This window comes from Ziziphus jujuba, chromosome 9 (genome assembly GCF_031755915.1).
Source record: "Ziziphus jujuba cultivar Dongzao chromosome 9, ASM3175591v1".
NCBI lineage: Eukaryota > Viridiplantae > Streptophyta > Magnoliopsida > Rosales > Rhamnaceae > Ziziphus > Ziziphus jujuba.
Genome location: NC_083387.1, coordinates 19,960,261 through 19,980,538, shown reverse-complemented (window position 1 = coordinate 19,980,538; position 20,278 = coordinate 19,960,261). Strand labels below are relative to the sequence as shown.

The 20,278-nt window shown below is 29.6% G+C and overlaps 1 protein-coding gene across 1 annotated transcript; it reads right to left on the bottom strand.

Annotated features, from left to right (window-relative positions):
- Window positions 1-13,070: 13,070 nt before the first annotated feature.
- LOC107427211 (uncharacterized) lies at window positions 13,071-20,060 on the bottom strand. The gene is made up of 9 exons (XM_048480822.2): window positions 19,471-20,060; window positions 18,760-18,793; window positions 18,557-18,638; window positions 18,420-18,465; window positions 18,219-18,317; window positions 15,504-15,572; window positions 15,058-15,415; window positions 14,795-14,949; window positions 13,071-14,427 (listed from the first exon to the last, which is right to left on the bottom strand). The coding sequence occupies exons 1-9, from the start codon at window positions 19,966-19,968 to the stop codon at window positions 13,405-13,407; spliced, it is 2,364 nt and encodes a 787-aa protein (XP_048336779.2). The 5' UTR covers window positions 19,969-20,060; the 3' UTR covers window positions 13,071-13,404.
- Between the last annotated feature and the right edge of the window lie 218 nt (window positions 20,061-20,278).

Below are 20,278 nucleotides of genomic sequence, written 5' to 3'. Positions count from 1 at the left end.
TAACTTTGCAATTTGGTATTCTATGCTTTCTGACAAATGATTAATAGCATCTTCTATATATTATAAGTAATCATTAATTGTGATTTTGAAGTGGATTGAAATGCATTATATAGAAATTTATAATGCTCATATGTTGATTTTATTATCTTCGATGGCAACATGAATGATTTACAGTTAGAAGCAAATAATCATCATCTAAGAATTGTAGAAATATCCCTACTGTCATGTTCAAATTCCATTGATGATGTTTACATTTCCCAGGTTTTGGAAAATTGCAAACCAAAGGTTAGACAAGAGTTTCAATCGATAGATAAGGCACATGAGTTTTACATTAAATATTCAAAAGAGGCAGGGTTTGGTGTTTGTAGCAATTGCAATAACAGACGTAAAGATGCCAATGAAGTTATAATGAAAGAATTTATGTGTTATAAAAAAGGAGTATCTTATAAAAAGGATGATAAGAAAAAAAGAAGTCGGGGGATAACAAGTAAAATTGTAAGGCAAAACATTCAGCGGTTAGGTAAAACATGGGGAAATATGTCGTTAGTGTATTTGTTGAAGAATATAGTCATTCATTGTCAACCCGTTGAAAAGTGCATTTATTGAGGTTACATTGTAATATGTCTGAAGCCAAAAAATCACTAACCCAGAAGTTTTCAGCAGCAAACGTGCCAACTTACCAACAAATACGTATTTTTGAATTTGAAGCTGGAGGTATAGAGAATACTGGGTGTATGAAGAAGCATATCTATAACCATGAAGCTAAGTTGCGTAATGAGATGCGAGGACAAAATGCAGAGCTATTGAAGGAATATTTTCCAACAGTGCAAGAAAGAGATCCATCATTCTTTTTTGAATAAGATGTGGATGATGATTGTAAATTGAAACATTGTTTTTGGGCTGATTCGGTTTGTAGAAGAGCTTATGGATATTTTGGTGGTGTAATGGTATTTGATATAACTTACAACACTAATTAGTATGGTATGATATTTGCACTTTTGGTTAGGGTTAACAATCATGGTCAAATAATGATATTTGCATGTGCAATCTTAAGTGATGAAATGACTGAATCATTTATTTAGTTATTTGAGCTATTAAAGAAGAGCATGCCTACAAACAACCCAAAGATGATTATCACTAATCAAGATTTTGCAATGACAAAGGCTATGACTCAGAGCTTACCAAATACATTTAATAGGTATTGTAGTTGGAACGTACTTGATAAGTTTTCTATATATTTAAATGCAATCACTTGCAGGGATTTTTACAAGGACTTCCAACAATACATTTGAGAATCAGAATGTCTAGAAGAGCTTAAAAGAAAATGGGTGACTATTATCGAAAAGGCGAACCTATATGACAATGACTAGTTAAAATTAATATTTGAAATACGTTCAAGATAGATGCCGACATATGTTAATCATGTATTCTTAGCTAGAATGTCAAGTAGCCAACGTGCAGAAAGCTTTCATACATTTTTCAAGAAGTATGTTTCCAAGAAAACTTATTGATGGATTTTATACTTCGATTTAATAGGCCACTTACAGATCAACGTCGCAAAGAGTTAGGTGCTGATCATGTTGATATTAATAAGAAGCCTCTTTTGAAACTGCTATTGGAAGTGGAAAAACAAATTGTTGAGATTTACATATGCAAGATTTTTTATAAGTTTCAAAATAAGTTATGGCATAGCTTAATAACAATGCTACAGATTATTAGTGAAAATAATACACATAAAATATATACGGTCTAGTGTTGTCCAAATGAAGGTGTTTCAAGGGTTTAAGAAATTGCTTATGATAAAGTTTTGGATTATGCATCTTGTAATTGTAAAAAGTTTAAGAGTGAAGGAATTCCATGTAGACATATTTTGGCATTTTTGCGACCATTTTGTAATATTCCTTTGCCAAATCAATATATAATAAGAAGGTGGACTAGAGTTGCAAAATCTCAAATAATAACCGATAAAAAAGGTGTAGAGATGAGTGGAAAAGTGGTTTAATGTTCATCTGGCGAAGCAAACTATTCAAATTTGCTTCAGAAGTCATTAATAAAGCCATAACAAATGAATAGGCAACTGTAATTGTGAATGATTGTCTGCAAAGTTTGCTTGATAAGATTAAATCTGTAGTTGGTAGCATGAAGAGTGGAGGCATTTCTGAAAATGGTAGTAATGTTCATAACACAACTTTGAAAGATCCATCTCAAGTGAGGGCAAAGGGATGTGGAAGAAGATTAAAAGGAGGGAAAAACAGGACAATAAATGCTGCTAAGTATATAGGTTGACGTTGCAATGGGTGTGGAAAAATTGAACAATCGCACAACAAAAGAAACTGTCCTGTCCTTAACAATTAGTAAGAAAAGAAACTATATTATTTTTCCTTCTTAATTTGTTTTTTAAACCTTGCCAAAATTGGACCATTTAAAAATATCTATATTGAAACTCATTGTTTTAAACCTAGCTATATATTGATAGTTTATTTAAAATTTGTCATAATTTATTATGTCTAAACTAGATATAGATTGATTGTTTATTTAATTTTGCAAGGCATATTGATGCAATATTGCTTTTAAAAAGTTGAATACAATGGTTGAACATCTTGCTTGTCATTTAAATATATTAATTTAGCAACTCCAAGTAAAACACTATTACCTTTTTAAAAATTTTATATATATGACCAAAGTCGACGCTTTCACATGTCAAAAGCATCGGCTTCGATAAAAAAATATGTTTTTTTTTTTTTTTGGTGCATGATGTTTAGAATTTGTCACAATTTATTGTGTCTAAAGTAAATATAGAATTTATTTTGAATTGCTCAATCACTATACTTGAATGAGTACCAATTAAAAAAAAATAACATATTTAACTTTGAAATTGAAAATTTTTAAAATACATCAAAATTTTAAAAATCTTTAATTTATTGGTTTTGCTTACAAAGAAAAAAGCAAAAAAAAAGCAAAAACAAAAATTGGTGTGAAAAAGTAGAAGCTTCTAAGCATAAAAGCGTCAGCTTTAGTGCTTGGAATAATAAAAAGAATAATTCATTTTGATATCTAATTTCGAGTTGTCAAATTAGTATACCTGAATGAGTATCAAGTAACAGAAAAAATAATATATTTAACTTTGTAAATGAGGAGTTTAAAATACATCAAAATTTTAAAAGTTTTTACATTATTTGTTTCACTTACAAAGAAAAAGTCCAAAAATCATTTTAATGTCTTATTTCGAGTTACTAAATTAGTATACTTGAATGAGTACCAAGTTAAAAAAAAAAAAAAAAAGCATTTTTAACTTTGAAATTGAAAACTTTTTAAATATATCAAAATTTTAATAATTTTTAATTTATACTTTTTGCTTACTAAGAAACAAGCCCCAAAAAAAAAAAAGAAATTGGTGTGAAAAAGCCAACGTTTTTAAGCATAAAAGCACCAGCTTTGGTGCTTGGAATAATAAAAAAAAAAATTCATTTTGATGTCTAATTTTGAATTACTAAATTAGTATACTTGACTGAATACCAAGTAAGAAAAAAAAACATCATATTTAACTTTGTAAATAAGGAATTTTAAAATACATCAAAATTTTAAAATTTTTTATGTTCTTTGTTTTGCTTACAAAGAAAAAGTTCAAAAATCATTTTGATGTCTTATTTTGAGTTACTAAATTAGTATACTTGAATGCGTATCAAGTGTAAAAAGAAATAAATAAATAAATAAATAAAGAAAAAAACATATTTGACTTTGAAATTGAGAAACTTTAAAATACATCAAAATTTTAAAAATTTTTAATTTATTCCTTTTGTTTACAAAGAAAAAAACAAAAATTAGTGTGAAAAAGCTGACACTTTTAAGCATAAAAGCATTTGCTTTGGTGCTTGGAATAATAAAAAAAATAATAATAATTCATTTTGGTGTCTACTATATTTGAATGAGTACCAAGTAAAAAAAAAAAATTGCATATTTAACTTTGAAATTGTGAAATTTTAAAATGCATCAAAATTTTAAAAGTTTTTATTTTTTTTGTTTTGCATACAAAGAAAAAAGCCAAATAAAGAAAAAAAAATTATGGGGAAAAGCCGACGCTTTCAAATATAAAAACGTTGGCTTTGGTTCGCGGAATAATAAAAAAATAATTCATTTTAATGTCTAATTTCGAGTTGCTAAATTAGTATATTTGAATGAGTACCAAGTAAAAAAGAAGAAGCATATTTAACTTTGTAAATAAGAAATTTTAAAATACATCAAAATTTTAAAAGTTCTTATTTTATTTGTTTTGCTAACAAAGTAAAAGGCAAAAGAAAAAAAATTGGGGAGGCAAAGCCGATGCTTTTAAGCATAAAAGTGTCGGCTTAGGTCTTTCAAATTTTTTTTTTTTTTAAAAAAAATCATTTTGAGTTAAAAAAAAAAACATATTTAAGTTTGTAAATGAGAAATCTTAAAATGCATCAAAATTTTAAAAGTTTGTATATTCCTTGTTTTGCTTACAAAGAAAAGTTCAAAAATCATTTTTATATTTTATTTTGAGTTGCTAAATTAGTACACTTGAATGAATATCAAATTAAAATATATATATATATATATATATATATTTGACTTTGAAATTGAGAAATGTTAAAGTACATCGAAATTTTCAAAGTTTTTAATTTGTTCCTTTTACTTATAAACAAAAAAGAAAAAAGAAAAAAATTAAAATTGGTGTGAAAAAACCAATGCTTTTAAGCATAAAAGCATCGGATTTGGTGCTTGGAATAATAAAAAAAAAATTAATTCATTTTGATGTCTAATTTCGAATTGTTAAATTAATATACTTGAATGAGTACCAAGTAAAATATATATATATATATATATAGATATATTTAACTTTGAAATTGAAAAATTTTAAAATACATCAATATTTTAAAAACTTTTATTGTATTTGTTTTGCATACAAAGAAAAAGGCCAAATAAAGAAAGAAAAAAAATTTGTGGGGGAAAGCCACTACTTTTAAACATAAAAGCGTCAGCTTTGGTTTGCGGAACAATAAAAAAATAATTCATTTTGATGTTTAATTTCGAGTTATTAAATTAGTATACTTGAATGAGTATCATATAAAAAAAGCATATTTAACTTTGTAAATGAGAAATTTTAGAAATTCTTATTTTATTTGTTTTTCTTACAAAGTAAAAGGCAAAAAAAAATAAAATTTGGTAGGGCAAAGCTAAGCGTCGTAGGCGTAGGTCTTTCAAATTTATTAGAAAAAAAAAATCAATTTGAGTAAAATATATATATATATATATATTTAACTTTGTAAGTGAGAAATTTTAAAATACATCAAAATTGAAAAAGTTTTTATATCCTTTGTTTTGTTTACAAAGAAAAAGTTCAAAAATCATTTTGATATCTAATTTTAAATTGCTAAATTAGTACGCTTGAATGAGTACTAAGTTAAAAACATATAGATATATATATATATATATTTATTTATTTAACTTTATAAATGAGAAATTTTAAAATACATCAAAATTTTAAAAGTTCTTATTTTATTTTTTTTGCTCACAGCGAAAAAGGCAAAACAAAATATTTGGTAGAGCAAAGCTGATGCTTTTAAGCATAAAAGAGTAGGCTTAGGTCTTCCTAAATTTAAAAAAAAATATATATATATATATATATATTCATTTTGAGTAAAAAGGAAAAAACAGCATATTTAACTTTGTAGAAGATGAATTTTAAGATACATCAAAATTTTAAAAGTTCATATGCTCTTTGTTTTGCTTACAAAGAAAAAGTCCAAAAATCATTTTGATGTTTTATTTCGAATTGCTCAATTGGTATACTTGAATGAGTACCAATTAAAAAAAAATATAGCATATTTTACTTTGAAATTGAAAAAATTTTTAATACATCAAAATTTAAAAAAAAATTAATTTATTGATTTTTCTTACAAAGAAAAAAGCAAAAAAAAACCAAAAACAAAAATTGGCGTGAAAAAGAAGACGCTTTTAAGCATAAAAGTGTCGGCTTTAGTGCTTGGAATAATAAAAAATAATAATTCATTTTGATGCCTAATTTCGAATTGCCAAATTAGTATATCCGAATGAGTATTAAGTAAGGGGGCCAAATTAGTATACTCGAATGAGTATTAAGTAAGGGAGAGGGGGGGGGGGGGGGGGGGGGAATATTTAACTTTGTATATGAGGAGTTTAAAATACGTCAAAATTTTAAAAGTTTTTACATTCTTTGTTTTGCTTACAAAGAAAAAGTCCAAAAATCATTTTGATGTCTTATTTCGAATTACTAAATTAGTATACTTTAATGAGTACCAAGTAAAAAAAAAAAAAAAAAAAAAAAGCATTTTTAACTTTGAAATTTCAAAATTTTCAAATATATCAAAATTTTAATAGTTTTTAATTTATACCTTTTGCTTACTAAGAAACAAGCCCAAAAAAAAAAAAAAAAAAAAAACTGGTGTGAAAAAGCCGATGCTTTTAAGCATAAAAGCGTCAGCTTTGGTGCATGGAATAATAAAAAAAATAATTTATTTTGATCTTTAATTTTGAATTACTAAATTAATATATTTGAATGAGTACCAAGTAAGAAAAAAAACAGCATATTTAACTTTGTAAATAAGGAATTTTAAAATACATCAAAATTTTAAAAGTTTTTATGTTATTTGTTTTGCTTACAAAGAAAAAGTCCAAAAATCATTTTGATATCTTAAGTCCAAAAATCATTTTGATATTTTATTTCGAGTTGCTGAATTAGTATACTTGAATGAGTACTAAGTAAAAAAAGAAAAAAAAAAAAAACAGCATATTTAACTTTGAAATTGATAAATTTTAAAAGATATCAAAATTTTAAAATTTTTTAATTTATTAGTTTTGCTTACAAAGAAAAAAGCAAAAAAAATAAATAAATAAATAAAAATTGGTGTGAAAAAGCCGATGTTTTTAAGCATAAAAGCATCGACTTTGTTGCTTGGAATATTAAAAAAAAAAAATCATTTTGATGTCTAATTTCGAGTTGCTAAATTAGTACATTTGAATGAGTAACAAGTAAAAAAAAAAAAAAAGCATATTTAACTTTAAAAATGAGAAATTTTAAGATAAATCAAAATTTTAAAAGCTTTTATTTTATTTATTTTGCATACAAAGAAAAAGGCAAAATAAAGAAGAAGAAAAAATTTGTGGGGAAAAGCCAATGGTTTTAAACATAAAAGCGTCGTCTTTGGTTCGTGGAATAATAAAAAAGAATAATTCATTTGACGTCTAATTTTGAGTTAATAAATTAGTATAGTTGAATAAGTATCAAGTAAAAAAATATAGATATAGCATATTTAACTTTGTAAATGAGAAATTTTAAAATATATTAAAATTTTAAAAGCTCTTATTTTATTTGTTTTGCTTACAAAGTAAAAGGCAAAAAAAAAAAAAAAAAAAAATTGGTGGGGCAACGCCGACTCTTTTAAGCATAAAAGTGTCGGCTTAGGTCGTCCAAAGTAAAAAACAAACAGCATATTTATCTTTATAAATGAAAAATTTTAAAATACATCAAAATTTTAAAAGTTTTTATGTTCCTTCTTTTGCTTACAAGGAAAAGGTCCAAAAATCATTTTGATGTCTAATTTCGATTTGCTAATTAGTATACTTGAATAAGTACCAAGTAATAAAAAAAATAAAAATAAAAAACATATTTAACTTCAGCTTTGGTGCTTGGAATAATAATAATAAAAAGATTCATTTTGATGTATAATTTCGAGTTGCTAAATTAGTATACTTAAATGAATACCAAGTAAAAAAAAAAAAAAAAAGCATATTTAACTTTGTAAATGAGGAATTTAAAAATCCATCAAAATTTTAAAATTTTTTTTATGTTCTTTGTTTTGCTTACAATGAAAAAGTCCAAAAATCATTTTGATATCTTATTTCAAGTTGTTAAATTAGTATACTTGAATGAGTATCATGTAAAAATGAAAATAGCATATTTAATTTTGAAATTAAGAAATTTTAAAATACATCAAAATTTTAAAAGATTTTATTTTATTTGTTTTGCATACAAAGAAAACGACAAAATAAAGAAAAAAAATTATGGGGAAAAGTTAAGGCTTTTAAGCATAAAAGCTTCGACTTTGTTGTTTGGAATAATAAAAAAATAATTTATTTTGATGTCTAATTTCAAATTGCTAAATTAGTATGGTTGAATGAGTACCAAGAAAAATAAAATAAAAATAGCATATTTAACTTTGAAATTGGGAAATTTTAAAATACATCAAAATTTTAAAAAAAAATTTATATATTTGTTTTGCTTGCAAAGAAAAAGGCACAAAAAAAAAAATTGTGGGGAAAAACCGACGCTTTTGCATTGCAATATAACCTATCCAACTTCTAAATAGTAATTAATATTTAGAAATTTGTTATGAACTGGTGATACCATTTTTTTTAAATGTATGAGCACCAACTCTACTTAACATTCAAGGCAATAGAATTATAGAACAACTATCAAGTACATTTCAAGCACCCATCTAATCCTTTGTGTAAAAGTTTGTTGATAATTTGCTAAATTTTCCAACATAACAAATCTGCACCAATGACTAAGAACCTTTTGCAGTATGCATACTTATTATTGACAATTGAAGATTTGTCTTCCTATTCTAGAAGAATCAACTTGAACAGATGTAATTCATAGTCTTCAATTACATCTTAAATTATGCTAATCAAGAAAAACATAAAAATTACTAAATAAAAACTTAAGAACGAAAAGTAAGTTATTTTATTCCACAGCTACATTCTAACATAAAAAAATCAACATAAATCCCCAACAAGCATCCAGTCACTATCTATATCCTCATATGTAAGCACATATTCTAATACATGAAGAAGATCTCTGAGCTTACTCTCACTCAGTGTTCCCATCCCTGGAGCTCCATGGGATCCACATTGGCCTGAAAGCGAAATAAAGGTGTAGTAGTTGGGTCCATGCAAAAATTTGGTATATTCCATATTCGAACATAATAACATTAGGCTTTAAAGAACCCTAACCAGCCAAAATATAAGAATAAATTAAGACCCACATAGTAGCTTACCTATGCTGAAGCAGTGAAACATCTTCTCAAGAGCATATGACAATTCTTGATATGCAGAATAAGTTCTCAAATCTACCTTCCTCAGATAAGGAGCCCATCCATGATAACTTGCCCTCTTTAACAAATTAAAGAAGACTCAGAATCAGATATAACTGTTTAAACCTCCAATCAATTTCCGTATATAAAAAACTTTGCTACCTCTGATAACCCATCCATTGTGTCAGAGAATCATTCATCCATAAGTTGAACACTAGCTTGCACTGAAATTTATCAAGTGTATCCATTACTATCATTTTCTGTGATTTATTTAGATTTGACAACAAATGGAGATTAAATTCACCAAACAGTTGGCCATAAAAAGTCATATTTAACAGACAGTTTCAACAAAATGAGTCATATTTTTGTGGGATATATATGGTACTTAACAAAGACATAGCAGAATTTAGTACATAATTAGTTTACCAACAGACATTTATATGGTCACTAGGTCACTAGGCAAACATTTTAAACAAAGGAAATAATAAAATTACAACAACTATAACAATCTTAAGGTCATATTGGTGGCTCCTCTTGATATTCTTCTTAATTACTTAAGAATATTATTAGCCTTCTCCATTTGTAAAGACAAACGATGAATTTCACTAATAAGTATATCCATTTTGTCAAGTTTAGGTTCTCCATCTTTTGCCCAATAAATTTATTACATCTTTTTTCCTATGTCAATTAAAAATATATAATTTAAGTATTTTATAAGCGAAAACAAATAAAAATTCAAAAAATTAATAATTCTGTTTGACCTGTTCTCTATCTAAGCATTTTCAAAATTAAAAATTTGGGTTATTATCCGTAATTGACATAAATAAATGCATATATTGCCCACATAAGTACATCCGAATCGGTTGAACTTCATTAGTATTTGTTGACATGCTTACACAATTAATCTCCAGTTATGATTTATGAAGAAGACAATGTGGGATCTAATTAGCCATTGATTCACACAAAAGAGGGAAAAAAAAAAAAAAAAGACAATGGCTCACAAATACTAACTTTTAACCCAAGCCTAAATAGATTTAGGATTGTCAAGGAAAGTATCTGGCTTGTGGAAGCAATAGAATAATATCTGGGGCTGGACCGGTGGTGTGAGCAGGAGATGATAGATTTTATTTGAGAATTTTAAAACGATAAAATATGTATGAAAGAGTGGTGCGAGCGGGAAATGATTTCAACTTAAAGTGGGAAAGATAAAGAAAAGTTTTTTGTCCAATAATTTTTTTTTGCGTTTGGTAAAGAAGAATATAAACCGTTCAAGTGATAAGTTGAAATCAAATAACTAATCATTTTTTTTTTTACCGTACTATTTTAATTAAATCCAACCTGATCATAGAAAACTTCATATATATATATATATTCATATTTTAATTTTTTTAAAAAAATAACCAATAATTAATATTTTTTATTATTATTATTATTAGTATAATATATGTGTAAATAGGACGAAGACTATATCATGGACCTGTCTCAAACTCAATCTGGGGCAACAAGAATTGCCTCGTTTCCATCTGGCCACCTTGTTTAAATGGGGCACGGCACCCCAAGAATTGCCTAGTTTCCAAGTGGCCACCTTGTTTAAATGGGGCACGGCACCGCACGGATTGAGCGCAGGGCAAATCATCGACCCTACACGGATGAATGTGATGTGAGACACGCCAACCATGTGTGGCAACATATTTAAAATAATAATAATAATAATAATGATGATGATGACAATGATAAAAAAGTCAGTAAATAAATAAAAGTATTTGCATGCTTATCTTGACCAACATGCCTCGTAGGAAGGACTTTAAATGCTTATGATGTGAATAGAAGAGGAAAAATTGGTTTTGGTTAATGAATAACTGAATATGGACTGAAAAAAAAGAAGCTTGGAAAGTCTCTCCCAAACATAAATGAATTGTTTTTCACAACAAAAATTAACTTGTTGTATGTCATGACTGGTGCTGATAGATCACCAATAGCAATTATTCTTGTCATGATTTTCGTTTTTTCAGTCAATATATACATGATATATATATATATATATGGGTCAGGGAATTTCCTGATTTAGAATTTTATTACTATTTTCATGTTAAACTTAAATAATGATAATTATTAATATTCACCAATAATCTCTACCATTATAATGGATTGCAGATATGGTGATTATTAATTGATTTTATGAAAATATAAATTGAATTTTTAGAATTAAAAATCTATATAAAAAAAAAATTAGCTTTCTGTAGCATTCTACAAATTGAATTGTCAAGTTGGATGCGGATTTTATAACAACGATTGCTTCAAATAGATTTTGTCACTGCTTGTTTTTGTCTACACAATTTCAATGCAAAAACAATTCATAGGGATGCGGGTTTTATTGATATTTTCCTTCATATCTAAGAAGCTAGCAATTTTGTGGCTGATATTTGCAAATGACTCAACTGGTGAAATTAAAATAAAATAAATCAAATATGCAATTCTAGGTTGGTTGTTTATTATTATTATTATTATGTTTATAGCATTATTTTTGCATTCAATATTTGCAAATCTGCATGACCAGAATATTTGACTAAGCTGATTTATTATTATTATTATTACAATAATACTACATGTATCAAAATCTTTATATGTATGAGTAAATTAAAAAAATAAATAAAATAACTATTATCATATATTTTGTCACATCAGTTGGTAACCAAATTTAGTAAATATTCTAATAATTTTAACATTATAGTTATTAATATTATTATTTCTCTTTTTATTTCATTTTAAAATATACCTTATTTGATCATTCTCTCCCCAACCCCAGGCAGGATTAGAATTTGGAAGCGTCTTATGAGGAAGAGAGAGAGAGAGAGATAGAGAGAGTGGAAGAAAAAATTGAAATACGAAAATTTCGTCCCACATCATTAGTTGGTGTTTAGTCCTAACAAAAGAAAAAGAATTATCATGGATCTCCTATCAAAATACTTATCAAATTTATTATGAAATAATATATATTAAATTAGTATTGATTAGCATATTTATATAATTTAAATATAAATTAGTTAATCTTTAAATGTATAAATAAATTAAAAAAATAAATAAAATAAATATTATTATGCCATTTATCATATAATTTAGTAAATAAATTTAATAAATATTTTAATAATTTTAACATTATAGTTATTATTATTATTTCTCTTTTTATTTCATTTTGAAACATAATTTATCTGTTCATTCTCTCCCAAACCCCCACGCAGGATTGGAACATGGAAGTGTCTTATTAGGAAAAGAGAGAAAGATAAGAGAGAGGAAGAAAAATTTGAAATACGAAAATTTTATTCCAAATCAATAATTGGTGTTTAGTCCCTACAAAAGAAAGAGAACCATTCTTTTTTTTTTTTTTTTTTTGAGAGAGAAAGAAAGTAATCCATATCTTTAAATAAATGAAAAATCAATACATATGATGGTATTGTTATTATAAGCTTAATTAATAAATTCACGAATAATATGCCTACAATATATGTACATATGTATTTTTTAAAAAAAATTATTTTTCATATTGATTATATATCTATGGAAAAATAAGTTTTTTTTTTAAGGAAAAAAAAATTAAAACACGTTTTAAACGTTTTTCTATATTATATAAGTGAAAAAAATAAATACATATCTTTGAAAAAATAAATAATTTCAATTTTTTTTTTTTTTTTTTTTTTGGTTTTAAGATAACATAAAAAAGTTGTATATAAATTATTATTTTTTTAGTTTATTCTTTTCATTATTGACATTTTTATTTAAACTATTATTATCTTACTAGTCGCGTTATATTTTTATCATATATATTAAAAGTTCATCAATCGACCAACTCCACATCATGGCAATCAGTCATAACAGATCTACAAGATTTGAACCATCTTGCCTAAGGACACCACATATTGCAATCATCTAATTCATTGAATCCCAACCAAATTATGTTTCTTCATACTGGGATTCCCAATGTAAATATAAATATAAGCATTCTTACATTATAAGAAAATAAATTGTTGCTAAATCATAGTTTTCAATGATACAAATGAGATACTTTTTTCTTTTTTCTTTTCTTTTTTCTTTTTTTTCGTTTTCTACTTACGGATCTAAAGATTAGGATACATTAATCTGTACACGAAGACCTACTCTTTTACAATATAGTTAGGTGGAGCTCTACTCAGCTCCACGTTCTAAAGACCCTCTCTACTAGTCTCATCACCTGAAGCAGCTCATCCAGGTCCCACCACTCTATGGTCAACTAAATCAACAATAAGGCCAAAAAAAAAGAAAAAAAGCTCAATTATTCTCAGAGCTGCAATGCTAAATCTGGTTGTGTTGAATCAACCTTGCTAGAACTAGGAGACCCTGGAGACTGAAACATGATATTCAAGTCTGGTGGAACTGAAGCTTGTTTCTGTTGTGGTGACAATCCTGAATCTGATTTCTGATGTGGTGACAAACCTGACCAAGATGGGCGTGGATGGGGCCCCGGTATGTGGGCTGCTGGTGCCTCATTCCCTGGATTTGACAATGAATTGCCAGGATTTATTGTGCTTCGGTTGTCAGAAAACTTGGAGTCCTCTGTATCTATGCTGTTTGCATTTGCATTTGCTTTTGCTGGATTGATGACGTTGGTATTAGTTCTAGATTTTGGGTCAATCATTGGAGATGACTGGAAGTTTAAACCAGCAGGCCTCGCTGCTCTTATTAATTTTCCCATCTGAGCCGCAACGTTAAGACCATATGCACCATTATATCCATTCATGCCGGGGTAAACCATAGGTCCCTGACGAACCTGAAATGGAGGCCTTGGTCTGAGTGCACCAACATTGCTGTTGAGTAAATTAAACCCAGTCTGGGGCTTCAATCCTTCAACAGGCTCTGCTTTTGCTGTATGAGGTTCGCAAGGTTTATTAGCAACCGATGGGGATGAAGAAGTGGTGGCAGACAGTGTAAGAGGCTTGCTTAGATGGCCATCCAATGTTGAGGTAGCAGAAGGCACACGCTTGTGTGAAGAATTTTCTCCTTCAGGCCTGTCTGCTAATTTATCTCGGTTTGATTCAACAGGGCTAGTTGTTGCAGCTGAAGATGAATTTACTAGATCTGGAATGGGCTGTGATGGTGATGGTTGACCTGGTAATTGTGAGGCTGGTAGCAATGGCCTATTTTGTATTAGATCATTTTCTGCAACCCATCCAGGGCCATACTTAACACCAGCTGGCAAAGACCTTTCTATCTTCTTGGAAGCAATTTTCCAAGCTACAGATCCCAGATTTGCAGCAAACCGAGCCAGGCTTCTTGCATAACCATACTCAGACTGAATTCCGACCTGATCCATATGGAAACCAAGTTAAACTAACAAACCAGAGTAAAGATCACCAAAAGCATGGAAAGGTGCCACTACAAAAAATAATAATAATAATAATAATAATAATAATAATAATAAATAAAAAATTATCAAATCAGAAATTAGTATTCAAGGACAACCAACATATTCAAAAATCACAAGGATCCAATCAATAAACCACAATTCATTTGTCATTCGCAGCAATCTTTACTAGAAAACAGAAAACATCCACTCAAACAACTATCTAATGTACGGATTTAATACTATCAGATCCAACACAGTAGAAACTAATATTAGTTTTCTCTTTCAAGAGTAACCTTCTATAATAGAAAATCTACCAAACACATACAGGCATTAGCTGCTTCCTTTCTCCATCAAATGTAGTAAACACAGATGGCTCTCGTCCACCAGCAGAGGGATTTGATTGCATATAAGTATTACGCCTATTTTCTTCATGAACAAATTGCTTCTTCCCTTGTTTTGAGTTACCTTTCGATAAGGAACCTGTGATATTAAAATCCATCAGTCCTATACAAGTAGATATATCTAACAATTTCAGACGATTACAGTTGATGGGAAAAAAAAAAGAGCAAACTAATTCTTGTTCCAGACCTGTAAAATCATCGTTCTTCTCAAATTTGCTATCAGCCAACCAGCTAGCATGGGCATCCATATTGCGTGAAACATGGCAGCGTCCAGATGAATCTGCCAAACCAGATCTATCAGAGGCATGAGAACCTTTTCTCAAATCATAATTAGTCCATGCGGTGTTTTCTCCTGCAGTAGCAAGAGTGGCATCTGAGGAAAATTCTGACCCAGCACGCTCCAATGAAGGTCTGCCCAGCGGTTTTTTCAAATTTTTTGTTGGCGGTCTACCTCTTCTTACTACCTTTGGTTCTGGTTCATTATCATCACTATCTTGCCTCAAATTTTCAAAATTCTTTTTTGCCAGCTCTTGTATGGAGCGTGCCTGGGAAAAAAAATTATAAATTTTTTTTACACATAAAGATGGCAAGAAATGGGGTCATAAGGACTTGAGGATTGAGATTGTACTCTACCTGTCGAAAATATATAGTGTCTGGAGCATTATACTGCATTGCATTTGAGCATATTAAGAAAACATCTTTCTGCAATATGAGAAAATCAAATTTCAATCTCATGAACCAAAGTTCACTTCCAAAATTAGAACATCAATTCATTATGTCAATGGTCTATCCAACCAAAGTTATTTTCTTGAATATTAAGAGATGAAGTAAATGAATCACGAATTTACTTCTTCATCAACGTATATAAATGGTGGCCATCTCAAACAAGAAACTGCCTAAGAAATTATATGTAAACCAATAAAATTCCAAGTGAAGTCTTAAAGTGCTTAAGTGCAGCATAAACGAGGCCTCAAGTGATCACAAAGAAAAACTCAGATGAGCAAATTATTACAATATGAACTAACAAGGCCTCAAGTGCATCAAGAAGCTCTTGTGCAAGAGCCAAAACCCAAAAACAAAAAAAAAAACAAAAAAAAAAAAAGAAAAAGGAAAGAAAGAAAGAAAGAAAGGTCACAAACATTTCATTGCTAATGCAAAAATATATGCGGAAGTGGATCATGTATATAATAATTCTAAGCACAACCAGAACCACAAAACCTTCTTGCTGAATATCCTTCTAAACCACACAAGCCATATAAAAAATTACAGTGTTGATTGTTCTTTTAGTTCTATCATTAATGGTCCCAGTAAAAGTTAGTCAATTAGCATTAAGTAAGTATGCCAAGCAATGTTGCCACCTAAAAATAGAATCCACATTAACTCTCACAAGTGATACTTAATTCAACAACTAAATTTTTTCGTTAAGTATATGAAAGTAGAAGCATTAAATATCTGGAACATCTCCATAGGGCATTAAATCACTAGAACCTGCAAGTCAATTTGTTGATTTTTTTCTTAATACAGTCATCAGAGCATAAACCTTTTAAAAGGGAAAGTTAGAAGCGAGTCAGACCTGCACAAATTCATTCAAATCCAGCAATGAGTCAGAACTGCACAAATTCATTCAAATCCAGCACTTTAAGCTCCTTCATACTAACTCACATGACACATTTTCACATAATGTATACATTAAGAACTTAAACTATTGAGAAGATAACAATATACAAACAAAGACCAATAATAATTAGAAAAAGGAAATATTCATTAATTATCAGAAAAAGGAAAATATTCATTAAGTAGCCAAGCCAGTGGAACTACCTTGAATAATTATGTAAACATGTAAAGCAATGATCCATCAAGCTACATTTGGCATTTAAAATTCAAATCTTAGTTAGGTCCCTTCAGTGATGTTAACTGTTGCTATCCATTAAGTAATGAATAGGAATATTAAGCTCTGGCATACCTCAATAGGGCATTAAGTTCAGAAAATTAAAGATATGTATAACAGCAACTAAGCTGCATTAGTTGGACTCTTCACTTTATCCCACCATACCCATGTTGGATACTAGACACTGATAAGGGGTATGACTGTTGGAGACTCCAATTACAGGGAAAAACTCTGAAAACAGACAGATGCAACCCTTGAACATGTACACAAATCAGATGCTCATACTCGATTCCAACGAACATAGATCAAAATCCTGCCAGCATTCCCCTTCCTTTCTTAATTTTTTCCCAAATTTTAGATTTATTAGTAATTCTACAATGGGATTAGTGGTTTCCTATATGTTGAATTGAAGTTCCAATCTGTATTCACATAGCATGCAAAAAATGAAGCCCTGGCAAGTTGCAAAAAGTAACCATGGGGAAAAAGCATTTCTTTGCAAAAGGACAAAACCCACAATATAGCTGAGATCTGTCATCTTTGCAATAAAGATATTATTGTTAAGAGAGCTAAGTACTAAGTGGAACTAACTTACTAGACGTCCCCCCATCCCCAAACATCTTTTTACTGATTATACTTTGTGGTATGTGGCCCATATGTTGAATTAAATAAATCTCCCACCTTTATTTGCATATTATGCTAAGTCACAGAAACGATAACTTTGCAAAAGGACAAAACCCACAACATAGCTGAGATCTGTCACCTTTGCAATATAGATATTATTGTGTAGAGCACAAAGTACTAAGCGGAACTAACTTACTAGACCTCCCCCCATCCTCAAACGTTTTTTTACTGATTATACTCTGTGGCATGCAGCCCATATGTTGCATTGAATAAATCCCCCATCTTTATTTGCATATTATGCAAAAGATGAATTCCCATTAAGTTGCAGAAACGACAATAAGGTGGGGAAAAAAAAAAGACACCTTTTCTTCACAATACGTACAAAACCCAAAACCAACAATAAAAGCCCAGATCTATGGTCTTTGCAAAGAAGATATCATTGTGGAGAAGAAAAGTACTAAGTGGATCTGACTTACTAGATCCTGCCAAAAAAGGAATGAATGACCATTACATCCACCTAATTGCAAATGAAATGAGCTCTATAACTAGCATATACAAGACATTAACACATAAGCTGTTATGGTTAGACTCTTCCTCTTGTTTTGGATAGAGCCACTATGGTAAGGTATAGCACAATACTTGGAAAAGAGAAGAAAATTTATTCCCGAAGCGGCACAGAACATTCAGTCAGCATGGCCAACTTCAAAAACACAAGCTTTAAGAAAAGCAGTCTGACACAATAAGCTAATTTCAAATACAGAATGTTAAAATCAAAGATAGCTGATGTCATGCAAGAGAAAAAGATTTTAATAATGTCAAACCAAAGAGTGGTAAACAACCTCAAACTCCTCCAGAGAGGTATAACTTCCACCAGTAAGCTTCTTCCTGACAGTACTGAAATCCATAGGATGCTCTATCACTTCGTGGTAGTCTGGGAGCTGCATATACCAAAAATATTAAAGATATAGAAAGAATTAGAACCTTTCATGTAAAGTCCCGGAAGCTAAATGGGTCATCATTATCATTATTTAAAAACTAACCTCTTCGGGGTCCACAGGTTCAGAAAACACACTATAGGTGTCCTTCCTGAAATTAAATTAAAATACCTCATCAAACTGAGATACAAAAGCAACGGCAAAGAGATCAAAGTACAATCCAAGAACCCAATATAACACACTTTTGTAGCCTGTCGAGAATAAACAGTAGCAGCTTTTTGTCCGGTAAAGGCGTTGAGGGTCCAGAATCCAACTTTGTCGCTCCTGCACATGATTTTATGCTTAAAAATTTTAAACTATACAACTCCCTAATCAGAGAGTGAATTTTTTTTTTTTTCCTTTTCTCTTTCTTATTAGCAAGTGGTGGAAGAAATTTATAACAAACCTTTGAGGATTGTACCAGAACTGGACTTGTCAACCTGAAAAAAAAAAAGAGAAAAAAAAAAAAGAATTAAACGGTCAGACAACGAAACAAGCATCAACTATAAATGAGTATTTATTTCTATTATAAGTGAAGAACTACAACCAAAGTAGCTACGAAAAGGAAAGTGGGCAGGCATTCAAAGCACCAAAAAAGGGAAAATACAGTTCAGAACTGTGAAATAATAATTATTTTTAAAAAAAAAGAGAGAAAAGACAAATTTAGACTTTTTTATCAGATATGACAGCCAAATCATTGTTAGCTGATGAAAAAAGAGACAGTTTTAATGCAAATAATTCTAAAATAAAATTGTTATCAAATTCTGTGAAATTAAAAAAAAAAATTTAAAAATAAAAAAGGTCTATATATGTTGCATGCTCAGCTCTGCAAAATTCAATACAGGAATTCCAAAAGCCGGACTGAGTCAACCCATATACTGAAAAATCTAGTGGAAAAAAAAAAAAACCAAAAGAAAAAGACACAGTTCAAAAAGGTGCGAAATTCAAGGAATTTTCAAATAATGTCAACGTATATGATGACCCCCAAAAATCCAAAAAAAAACAGAAAAAAGAATAAAATCGATTTGGCGCTTCCAAAACCGCGAAAATCGAAAACCCCCAAATGAAAATGCAAACTTTTTTTTTCCACTCAAAAAAGAAAAAAAATTCAATTTACCTTCTTCGAATCTCCGACCCCAGATCCATCCCCGATCGCGTTGATTTTCCTCTTCTTGTTACCCTCCGACGCCGCGTTATCTTCCTCGGCATTCGAATCCGAACCGTACGAATTCAACGACCCAGAATTCAAAGACGATTTCTGGTTCGGAGGCAATCGGAGAACGAGCTTAAACTTCTTCTCACGTCGTTTCCCATCCAATTCCTCCTCTTCCTCCTCACCACCATCACCGTCAACATCATCCTCTTCGGCATGTAGCTTTTGAGGCGAGGAGGAAGCATCGGGGTTAGGGTTCCGGCGAGTAGATCGGCGGATGTGAGTGGTGGTAGATGCAGGGGCAGTCTTGTAATTAGCTGTGGAATGAGGGGCAGAGTTGCTGTTTCGCTTTTGTTGTTGATTTTGTTGTTGTTGCTGTTGTTGTTGTTTAAGGTTCCGTTTTTGGAGATCTAAAAGAGAGGGCCTTCCTTTCTTCTTCTTCTTCTCCACTACCTTACCCATTTTTGGTGCCCCCTCTCTCTCTCCCCCTCCCTCTTCTCTCTCTCTCTCTCTCTCTCTAGGGAGACAAAAAAAACAAACAGGGTGTTAATTTTCAAAAAAAAAATAAAAAAAATTAAAATTTTAAAAAATATTTATATATATTTTTTATTCTTATTTTTATTTTCAAGCGTCGTACGGGTTTTTATGACTTTTAGGTTTGGAGCGGCATGCCACGCACGTGATCTTTACACGATTTTCGCATGGTAAGTTGACACGTGTTCAAGTTTTTCATTTTTCTGAAAAACGGACACAGTTTCTTTAATTACCAAAA